The following is an 11,476-nucleotide window of genomic DNA, read 5'->3' on the forward strand; positions in this document are numbered from 1 at the left end:
TGTAGGTATAGATTTCATAGTCGCTGTAAACACTGTGGAGATTGGCATTTTAATTTTTTGTGTCTGAAATTAGATGATAATGTTAAACAGGATGTTAAGTCTTTTCAGTCTAGCTCAAAAAGTGAAAAAAGTATGCCTTCCCTTGAACTACAAAGTATTGCCTTAGCAGTGGAATGTCTCTTAGATTTATACAAAGAATTATCGGGTCCCTCTTGCATTAAACCTATTAAGATTCAGGAATTAAGGGTTTATTCAGATAGCCCTGTAGCTTTATCTTGGATATATTCGCACACTCACAATCTTGATAAACTACAGAAATGTTCTGTGTTTGTGAAAAACAGGTTACACGAGATTAGTGAACTGTGCTTAAAACACCCAGTTATATTTTCGTTTGTATCTGGAGAAGAAAATCCCGGGGATTGTATTACACGTTGTCTCTCTTATAAATCACTCATGAAAACTAACTACCTTACAGGTCCAGACCTTGTAAATGCTCCAAGAATGGAACATAGTAAGGATACTTTGGAGTTGGTGGTACCAGATCCCAAAATGGATATTCAGATACCAGTAAACAGTTTGGGTGCCTACATTAGTAGTAAGGATATAGAAATTGAACATTTTCAGATGACTTCAAGAGTTTCTAGCTTTCATAGATTAATTTTGATTTATCGCAATGTTTTATTGTTTGTCAATAAGCTGAAAATTAAGGTGATGGCTAGGGATCCTGACAAATTTAACCATTTAAAGGCTTTTCGCAGTGATCATAATTTTTTTGCAGAGGCTAGTAGATTGTTGCTGTCCAGTGACCAGGGATGTTATTTTGCTGAAGAACTTGAATATTTTAACTCTAGTGAACGTTTACTTAAAGACGTGCCAAGAATAGTTGGACAACTTAATATTTATATTGACAGAGAAGGACTGTTAAGAGTACGAAGTAAGCTGTCCAGACTTAAAGATGAAGGGAGGTATAGGTTTCCTATTTTGTTGTCTAAGGATAGTACTTTAACTACATTGATTATCAGAGATTATCATGAACGGTTTGCTCATGCAGGTGTGTATTCTGTCTTGTCAGAGATGCGTAAAATGTTTTGGATGTCTAAGTCTTATTCTACAGTTAAAAAGGTGTTGAAGTCTTGTGTTGTGTGTCGACGTTTTAATGAAAGGGCTATCAAGCTTAACCAGAACTCTTACAGAGATTTCAGAATTAATGCACCAGAAATTCCTTTCAGGTATATTTTTATGGATTATATGGGTCCATATTTTGTGCATATTAACAGTCAAAAGGTTAAAGTCTGGTTATTATGTATAACTTGTAATTGGAGTAGGGCAATTAATTTAAAACTTTGCTATGACTTGTCGGTAAAGGAGTTCTTAAGAGCCTTCCAGTTACATTGTTTTGAGTTTGGTTTGCCAGAGTTATGCATTTCTGACATGGGCACTCAACTAGTAGCTGGAGCCAACATCATCATGGACTTTCTAAGGGATCCCGAGGTCAAGCTGTATTTGGAGGAAAATGGAGTCAAACCGATTCAGTTTGAACATTTTTTCAAAGGCCAGAGCCAACTTGGATCGATGGTAGAGACTTGTGTTAAGATGACCAAGAAGCTCGTCTATGGTTCTATAAAAAATAATGTACTGAAGGTAAGGGACTTTGAATTTTTGATTGCTCAGACTGTACATTTAGTGAACAGAAGGCCTATTGCTTTCAAAGAGGCTTTGCGTGGGGAAAATTTAGACGCATCAGTTCCTCAGCCTATTGCCCCTGAGAGCTTGATTCGTGGCTATGACCTTACTTCTGTTAATATAATTCCCGATTTACAGAGGATACCAGAGATTGCAGATGATCCCACCTATACTCTTAACAAGTCAAGCAAAATTAAAAACTGCTTTTCTCATTTGAGAAAGGTTAGGAATAATCTTGTGGATTTGTATCATTCGGAGTTCCTGGCTACATTAACTCAGCAAGCTGTTGACAAAAAGAACAGATACCTTCCTGTTAAACATACCTCTTTACAGAAGAATGATATTGTTTTAATAAAAGAACTCTATTGTAAGCCTAACCAGTATCCTATGGGTTTGGTTAAGGAAGTGACTGTCAATGATATTGGAGAAGTTACTGGTGCTGTTGTGTTGAAGGGCAAGACAAGAGAAATTACTAAGAGACACTTTTCTTTCTAACCTTATATTTCTTTTAAGGCCTGAGAACCAAATTGAGCAAGACAGTGTTGCTGAGAAGCCTATTGATGATAATTTGCAGGGTCAGACTCGACGCGCATGTAAACCTAGAGTTGCTGCTGAAAGGTGTAAACGGAAAAATAGGAAACTCTTAGGTTTCGAGTAGCTGATCTTGTAAACTTTTGGTTATGGTTTTTAGCTTTAAGGCAATTTGTTTGTTGTCGCTCGGGTATTGAATTAATTGGTATTTATGATTAAATTATTCAATAATTTAATGTTTTGTGGGGAGTATACGAAAAACTGTATCTATAGTACATTTTTCAATTTTTTTTTATTTTTCTGGTTTCCTTGTATTTTGACTGATACGCAGTAAGATTAAAGGATCTTATTATTTAATTAATTGCATAAGCCTTGCTGTGTGCTTTAAATAGTTCGAGACACCATTTATATACCTTAATGAGCGTAACTACCTTGAATGCTAGTTACGCGTTTTATCGCCACCGCCGCTTAAAACTACTGTTTACCTTGGCGAAGGTTATCCAAGACGGGGCAGATTCCTTCCACTCTTCACGGTGAACACAAGTGGCTAATATTCTTATAAATTGACGTGAATATTATTTTCAGTATTGTATGAAGTCGTGTGCTGTTTCACAGTGAGAATAACTTTACCATGCGTTTCATGTAAGACTTCACGTTAATCATCCCTGCTTTCGTAATTACTGATGGGCGGGAAACGAGATCTGCTGCTACGTCCAAAGAAACTTTCCATCAAGATGTTATCAAGTTGGTGACCGTTGGATGGATTATTGCACCGGAATGGATTACGCACCTGAATGGATTACTCAACTGAACAAACCAGCGCAAGGCATTCTTTGAGGTAGGTCTCGTTCCGTTTGGCACACAGAACAAGACTTTAAAGTTGCCCTATTATTTTAGTGCGCCTTCATCAAACTTCTAAAAATAATCTCGATTCCTTAATTATCTCTTTGTCAGTCAATTTTTTTTTACACTTGCGAGATCCTTTAATTAACTGTGATATTAAATTATAGAAAACTTTTGTAACTTTGTCTTGTCACAGATATTGAATTTTGTCTCGTTGATTGACAGCTTTCTTTTGTTTTTTTAGGATTCGAGGTATTCGAAGTGTAGGGGGATTTGGTAACCAGTGCCTAGGGCACCAAACATCTGGGCGGCTTCGTTGTCTTCCTGGGAATGTAATGGTTCAAGATAGCTTTTTACCTTGCTGAAAGTGTTGCTTCAGATTCACCTAATAAATGCTTGAATTTTTTGCATTCGTATTTTTTTACATCTCTCTATTATTTTCGAATATGGCGACCGTGACAGGATTGATGAATTTGTTCAGTTTTCCGCCCAGATGTTTTTGCGTAAGTTAGGGATGAAAGTGAATATTTCGATATTTTTTAGCTTATTACATTTTTTGAGCGATTTTTGGCTCGGGTCGTTTTCAGTGTCGTGATATTTTTGGTATTAGACCTTTATTTCCAATTAATTTTGTTCGATTTTTCCTTTTCACAATGTCTAGTCAACTTAAAGTGCTTGTTAATTCTCGTAAGTATATACGAAAGTGTATTACCGAGAATCATCGTAACATTTTTACGTTTCCTTCTATGTCTTTAGCAGAAAAGGGCAAATTAAAGTTGCAGTTTGAGAATTGGATGCACAGGTTGGAGGATTTAGATAAACAGATTTTATCACTGAAATATGAACAGTGGAGTACAGAGGAGGAGGAAGCAGAGTCTGAGCAAGAGTTACAGATGTGTCATAATTATGAAGACAAGCTTTTAGAATGTTTATTGGCTGTTGATTCTTCGAATGGTAAGTCATCTGTGCCATCTACTAGTGATCAAAGTGCAGCTCGTGGTTTGCTCAAGAGTCCAGTTGCTCCCCTTCCTACGTATGGTAGCTCTGAGGATGAAGACTTGGATAGGTTTCTTTGTGAATTTGAAGACACTATTAGTAAATTTAACTATCCAGAGTATGACAAACTGCTTTTGTTGAAACAGCAGATTACTGGTAGGGCACTCATTTTATTAAACTCTTTAGAGGCTGATAAGCGAGGTTATTCTTTTGCCAAGGACTTGTTAATTAAAGCTTTTGCATCGAGTGATACTCAGAAATTCAATATTCTGAAACAATTGTCGGAACTTAGGCTTAATGATAGTGCTGACCCGTATGATTTCATTTCCAGAGTTCGTTTAATTGTTGAAAGGGTACGAAAGCTACAGATTGATATTGACTCAGTGCTTCAATATTTCATTTGGGAAGGAATGAATATATCCTTTAAGAATCACTTTATCCAAATTACTAATAATCATAAACCAAAATTGAGTGATATTCTAGAAAATTATTTTGAAGCTACTGAGCGGTATTTGGCAAGCCAAAGGCAGGGAAAACCCAATCGCAAGAATGTGGCCCCAAAGGAAACTAATCAAATTTCTGCTGACAATGCCGCTTCTGCTATGGCCATTAATATAAAACCTGAAACAGGTAAGTCAAAAACCTTCAAGCCTTGCAGTATTTGTACTAAACTTGATGGCACTGAAGCAAATCATCCAATTTTTAAGTGTACAAAATATTGTTCACCCAGTTCTAAGCTTGATAAACTTGAAAACCTACGAGGCTGCATTAAGTGTTCAAATTTGAATCATGAGAGTAACGCTTGTAGGTATAGATTTCATAGTCGCTGTAAACACTGTGGAGATTGGCATTTTAATTTTTTGTGTCTGAAATTAGATGATAATGTTAAACAGGATGTTAAGTCTTTTCAGTCTTGCTCAAAAAGTGAAAAAAGTATGCCTTCCCTTGAACTACAAAGTATTGCCTTAGCAGTGGAATGTCTCTTAGATTTATACAAAGAATTATCGGGTCCCTCTTGCATTAAACCTATTAAGATTCAGGAATTAAGGGTTTATTCAGATAGCCTTGTAGCTTTATCTTGGATATATTCGCACACTCACAATCTTGATAAACTACAGAAATGTTCTGTGTTTGTGAAAAACAGGTTACACGAGATTAGTGAACTGTGCTTAAAACACCCAGTTATATTTTCGTTTGTATCTGGAGAAGAAAATCCCGGGGATTGTATTACACGTTGTCTCTCTTATAAATCACTCATGAAAACTAACTACCTTACAGGTCCAGACCTTGTAAATGCTCCAAGAATGGAACATAGTAAGGATACTTTGGAGTTGGTGGTACCAGATCCCAAAATGGATATTCAGATACCAGTAAACAGTTTGGGTGCCTACATTAGTAGTAAGGATATAGAAATTGAACATTTTCAGATGACTTCAAGAGTTTCTAGCTTTCATAGATTAATTTTGATTTATCGCAATGTTTTATTGTTTGTCAATAAGCTGAAAATTAAGGTGATGGCTAGGGATCCTGACAAATTTAACCATTTAAAGGCTTTTCGCAGTGATCATAATTTTTTTGCAGAGGCTAGTAGATTGTTGCTGTCCAGGGACCAGGGATGTTATTTTGCTGAAGAACTTGAATATTTTAACTCTAGTGAACGTTTACTTAAAGACGTGCCAAGAATAGTTGGACAACTTAATATTTATATTGACAGAGAAGGACTGTTAAGAGTACGAAGTAAGCTGTCCAGACTTAGATGAAGGGAGGTATAGGTTTCCTATTTTGTTGTCTAAGGATAGTACTTTAACTACATTGATTATCAGAGATTATCATGAACGGTTTGCTCATGCAGGTGTGTATTCTGTCTTGTCAGAGATGCGTAAAATGTTTTGGATGTCTAAGTCTTATTCTACAGTTAAAAAGGTGTTGAAGTCTTGTGTTGTGTGTCGACGTTTTAATGAAAGGGCTATCAAGCTTAACCAGAACTCTTACAGAGATTTCAGAATTAATGCACCAGAAATTCCTTTCAGGTATATTTTTATGGATTATATGGGTCCATATTTTGTGCATATTAACAGTCAAAAGGTTAAAGTCTGGTTATTATGTATAACTTGTAATTGGAGTAGGGCAATTAATTTAAAACTTTGCTATGACTTGTCGGTAAAGGAGTTCTTAAGAGCCTTCCAGTTACATTGTTTTGAGTTTGGTTTGCCAGAGTTATGCATTTCTGACATGGGCACTCAACTAGTAGCTGGAGCCAACGTCATCATGGACTTTCTAAGGGATCCCGAGGTCAAGCTGTATTTGGAGGAAAATGGAGTCAAACCGATTCAGTTTGAACATTTTTTCAAAGGCCAGAGCCAACTTGGATCGATGGTAGAGACTTGTGTTAAGATGACCAAGAAGCTCGTCTATGGTTCTATAAAAAATAATGTACTGAAGGTAAGGGACTTTGAATTTTTGATTGCTCAGACTGTACATTTAGTGAACAGAAGGCCTATTGCTTTCAAAGAGGCTTTGCGTGGGGAAAATTTAGACGCATCAGTTCCTCAGCCTATTACCCCTGAGAGCTTGATTCGTGGCTATGACCTTACTTCTGTTAATATAATTCCCGATTTACAGAGGATACCAGAGATTGCAGATGATCCCACCTATACTCTTAACAAGTCAAGCAAAATTAAAAACTGCTTTTCTCATTTGAGAAAGGTTAGGAATAATCTTGTGGATTTGTATCATTCGGAGTTCCTGGCTACATTAACTCAGCAAGCTGTTGACAAAAAGAACAGATACCTTCCTGTTAAACATACCTCTTTACAGAAGAATGATATTGTTTTAATAAAAGAACTCTATTGTAAGCCTAACCAGTATCCTATGGGTTTGGTTAAGGAAGTGACTGTCAATGATATTGGAGAAGTTACTGGTGCTGTTGTGTTGAAGGGCAAGACAAGAGAAATTACTAAGAGACACGTTTCTAACCTTATATTTCTTTTAAGGCCTGAGAACCAAATTGAGCAAGACAGTGTTGCTGAGAAGCCTATTGATGATAATTTGCAGGGTCAGACTCGACGCGCATGTAAACCTAGAGTTGCTGCTGAAAGGTGTAAACGGAAAAATAGGAAACTCTTAGGTTTCGAGTAGTTGATCTTGTAAACTTTTGGTTATGGTTTTTAGCTTTAAGGCAATTTGTTTGTTGTCGCTCGGGTATTGAATTAATTGGTATTTATGATTAAATTATTCAATAATTTAATGTTTTGTGGGGAGTATACGAAAAACTGTATCTATAGTACATTTTTCAATTTTTTTTTATTTTTCTGGTTTCCTTGTATTTTGACTGATACGCAGTAAGATTAAAGGATCTTATTATTTAATTAATTGCATAAGCCTTGCTGTGTGCTTTAAATAGTTCGAGACACCATTTATATACCTTAATGAGCGTAACTACCTTGAATGCTAGTTACGCGTTTTATCGCCACCGCCGCTTAAAACTACTGTTTACCTTGGCGAAGGTTATCCAAGACGGGGCAGATTCCTTCCACTCTTCACGGTGAACACAAGTGGCTAATATTCTTATAAATTGACGTGAATATTATTTTCAGTATTGTATGAAGTCGTGTGCTGTTTCACAGTGAGAATAACTTTACCATGCGTTTCATGTAAGACTTCACGTTAATCATCCCTGCTTTCGTAATTACTGATGGGCGGGAAACGAGATCTGCTGCTACGTCCAAAGAAACTTTCCATCAAGATGTTATCAAGTTGGTGACCGTTGGATGGATTATTGCACCGGAATGGATTACGCACCTGAATGGATTACTCAACTGAACAAACCAGCGCAAGGCATTCTTTGAGGTAGGTCTCGTTCCGTTTGGCACACAGAACAAGACTTTAAAGTTGCCCTATTATTTTAGTGCGCCTTCATCAAACTTCTAAAAATAATCTCGATTCCTTAATTATCTCTTTAAGTCAGTCAATTTTTTTTTACACTTGCGAGATCCTTTAATTAACTGTGATATTAAATTATAGAAAACTTTTGTAACTTTGTCTTGTCACAGATATTGAATTTTGTCTCGTTGATTGACAGCTTTCTTTTGTTTTTTTAGGATTCGAGGTATTCGAAGTGTAGGGGGATTTGGTAACCAGTGCCTAGGGTACCAAACATCTGGGCGGCTTCGTTGTCTTCCTGGGAATGTAATAGTTCAAGATAGCTTTTTACCTTGCTGAAAGTGTTGCTTCAGATTCACCTAATAAATGCTTGAATTTTTTGCATTCGTATTTTTTTACATCTCTCTATTATTTTCGAATATGGCGACCGTGACAGGATTGATGAATTTGTTCAGTTTTCCGCCCAGATGTTTTTGCGTAAGTTAGGGATGAAAGTGAATATTTCGATATTTTTTAGCTTATTACATTTTTTGAGCGATTTTTGGCTCGGGTCGTTTTCAGTGTCGTGATATTTTTGGTATTAGACCTTTATTTCCAATTAATTTTGTTCGATTTTTCCTTTTCACAATGTCTAGTCAACTTAAAGTGCTTGTTAATTCTCGTAAGTATATACGAAAGTGTATTACCGAGAATCATCGTAACATTTTTACGTTTCCTTCTATGTCTTTAGCAGAAAAGGGCAAATTAAAGTTGCAGTTTGAGAATTGGATGCACAGGTTGGAGGATTTAGATAAACAGATTTTATCACTGAAATATGAACAGTGGAGTACAGAGGAGGAGGAAGCAGAGTCTGAGCAAGAGTTACAGATGTGTCATAATTATGAAGACAAGCTTTTAGAATGTTTATTGGCTGTTGATTCTTCGAATGGTAAGTCATCTGTGCCATCTACTAGTGATCAAAGTGCAGCTCGTGGTTTGCTCAAGAGTCCAGTTGCTCCCCTTCCTACGTATGGTAGCTCTGAGGATGAAGACTTGGATAGGTTTCTTTGTGAATTTGAAGACACTATTAGTAAATTTAACTATCCAGAGTATGACAAACTGCTTTTGTTGAAACAGCAGATTACTGGTAGGGCACTCATTTTATTAAACTCTTTAGAGGCTGATAAGCGAGGTTATTCTTTTGCCAAGGACTTGTTAATTAAAGCTTTTGCATCGAGTGATACTCAGAAATTCAATATTCTGAAACAATTGTCGGAACTTAGGCTTAATGATAGTGCTGACCCGTATGATTTCATTTCCAGAGTTCGTTTAATTGTTGAAAGGGTACGAAAGCTACAGATTGATATTGACTCAGTGCTTCAATATTTCATTTGGGAAGGAATGAATATATCCTTTAAGAATCACTTTATCCAAATTACTAATAATCATAAACCAAAATTGAGTGATATTCTAGAAAATTATTTTGAAGCTACTGAGCGGTATTTGGCAAGCCAAAGGCAGGGAAAACCCAATCGCAAGAATGTGGCCCCAAAGGAAACTAATCAAATTTCTGCTGACAATTCCGCTTCTGCTATGGCCATTAATATAAAACCTGAAACAGGTAAGTCAAAAACCTTCAAGCCTTGCAGTATTTGTACTAAATTTGATGGCACTGAAGCAAATCATCCAATTTTTAAGTGTACAAAATATTGTTCACCCAGTTCTAAGCTTGATAAACTTGAAAACCTACGAGGCTGCATTAAGTGTTCAAATTTGAATCATGAGAGTAACGCTTGTAGGTATAGATTTCATAGTCGCTGTAAACACTGTGGAGATTGGCATTTTAATTTTTTGTGTCTGAAATTAGATGATAATGTTAAACAGGATGTTAAGTCTTTTCAGTCTAGCTCAAAAAGTGAAAAAAGTATGCCTTCCCTTGAACTACAAAGTATTGCCTTAGCAGTGGAATGTCTCTTAGATTTATACAAAGAATTATCGGGTCCCTCTTGCATTAAACCTATTAAGATTCAGGAATTAAGGGTTTATTCAGATAGCCTTGTAGCTTTATCTTGGATATATTCGCACACTCACAATCTTGATAAACTACAGAAATGTTCTGTGTTTGTGAAAAACAGGTTACACGAGATTAGTGAACTGTGCTTAAAACACCCAGTTATATTTTCGTTTGTATCTGGAGAAGAAAATCCCGGGGATTGTATTACACGTTGTCTCTCTTATAAATCACTCATGAAAACTAACTACCTTACAGGTCCAGACCTTGTAAATGCTCCAAGAATGGAACATAGTAAGGATACTTTGGAGTTGGTGGTACCAGATCCCAAAATGGATATTCAGATACCAGTAAACAGTTTGGGTGCCTACATTAGTAGTAAGGATATAGAAATTGAACATTTTCAGATGACTTCAAGAGTTTCTAGCTTTCATAGATTAATTTTGATTTATCGCAATGTTTTATTGTTTGTCAATAAGCTGAAAATTAAGGTGATGGCTAGGGATCCTGACAAATTTAACCATTTAAAGGCTTTTCGCAGTGATCATAATTTTTTTGCAGAGGCTAGTAGATTGTTGCTGTCCAGGGACCAGGGATGTTATTTTGCTGAAGAACTTGAATATTTTAACTCTAGTGAACGTTTACTTAAAGACGTGCCAAGAATAGTTGGACAACTTAATATTTATATTGACAGAGAAGGACTGTTAAGAGTACGAAGTAAGCTGTCCAGACTTAAAGATGAAGGGAGGTATAGGTTTCCTATTTTGTTGTCTAAGGATAGTACTTTAACTACATTGATTATCAGAGATTATCATGAACGGTTTGCTCATGCAGGTGTGTATTCTGTCTTGTCAGAGATGCGTAAAATGTTTTGGATGGATGTCTAAGTCTTATTCTACAGTTAAAAAGGTGTTGAAGTCTTGTGTTGTGTGTCGACGTTTTAATGAAAGGGCTATCAAGCTTAACCAGAACTCTTACAGAGATTTCAGAATTAATGCACCAGAAATTCCTTTCAGGTATATTTTTATGGATTATATGGGTCCATATTTTGTGCATATTAACAGTCAAAAGGTTAAAGTCTGGTTATTATGTATAACTTGTAATTGGAGTAGGGCAATTAATTTAAAACTTTGCTATGACTTGTCGGTAAAGGAGTTCTTAAGAGCCTTCCAGTTACATTGTTTTGAGTTTGGTTTGCCAGAGTTATGCATTTCTGACATGGGCACTCAACTAGTAGCTGGAGCCAACATCATCATGGACTTTCTAAGGGATCCCGAGGTCAAGCTGTATTTGGAGGAAAATGGAGTCAAACCGATTCAGTTTGAACATTTTTTCAAAGGCCAGAGCCAACTTGGATCGATGGTAGAGACTTGTGTTAAGATGACCAAGAAGCTCGTCTATGGTTCTATAAAAAATAATGTACTGAAGGTAAGGGACTTTGAATTTTTGATTGCTCAGACTGTACATTTAGTGAACAGAAGGCCTATTGCTTTCAAAGAGGCTTTGCGTGGGGAAAATTTAGACGCATCAGTTCCTCAGCCTATTACCCCT

At 36.4% G+C, this 11,476-nt stretch overlaps 1 protein-coding gene across 1 annotated transcript; it reads left to right on the forward strand.

Annotated features, from left to right (window-relative positions):
• Positions 1 to 274: 274 nt before the first annotated feature.
• On the forward strand, positions 275 to 7,889 carry LOC137638196 (uncharacterized). Its single transcript, XM_068370276.1, has 2 exons — positions 275 to 965; positions 5,820 to 7,889. The coding sequence occupies exons 1-2, from the start codon at positions 454 to 456 to the stop codon at positions 7,189 to 7,191; spliced, it is 1,884 nt and encodes a 627-aa protein (XP_068226377.1). The 5' UTR covers positions 275 to 453; the 3' UTR covers positions 7,192 to 7,889.
• Positions 7,890 to 11,476: the final 3,587 nt, after the last annotated feature.

The sequence above is a fragment of the Palaemon carinicauda genome, chromosome 3, assembly GCF_036898095.1.
Source record: "Palaemon carinicauda isolate YSFRI2023 chromosome 3, ASM3689809v2, whole genome shotgun sequence".
Lineage (NCBI taxonomy): Eukaryota > Metazoa > Arthropoda > Malacostraca > Decapoda > Palaemonidae > Palaemon > Palaemon carinicauda.

Excerpts from the sequence above, each read along its gene's own strand:
- LOC137638196 (XM_068370276.1), top strand. The coding sequence starts at position 454 with ATGAAAACTAACTACCTTACAGGTCCAGACCTTGTAAATGCTCCAAGA. Across the intron at positions 966-5,819 it reads AGACTTAAAGATGAAGGGAG|GTATAGGTTTCCTATTTTGT; the intron begins GTATAGGTTTCC and ends AGATGAAGGGAG.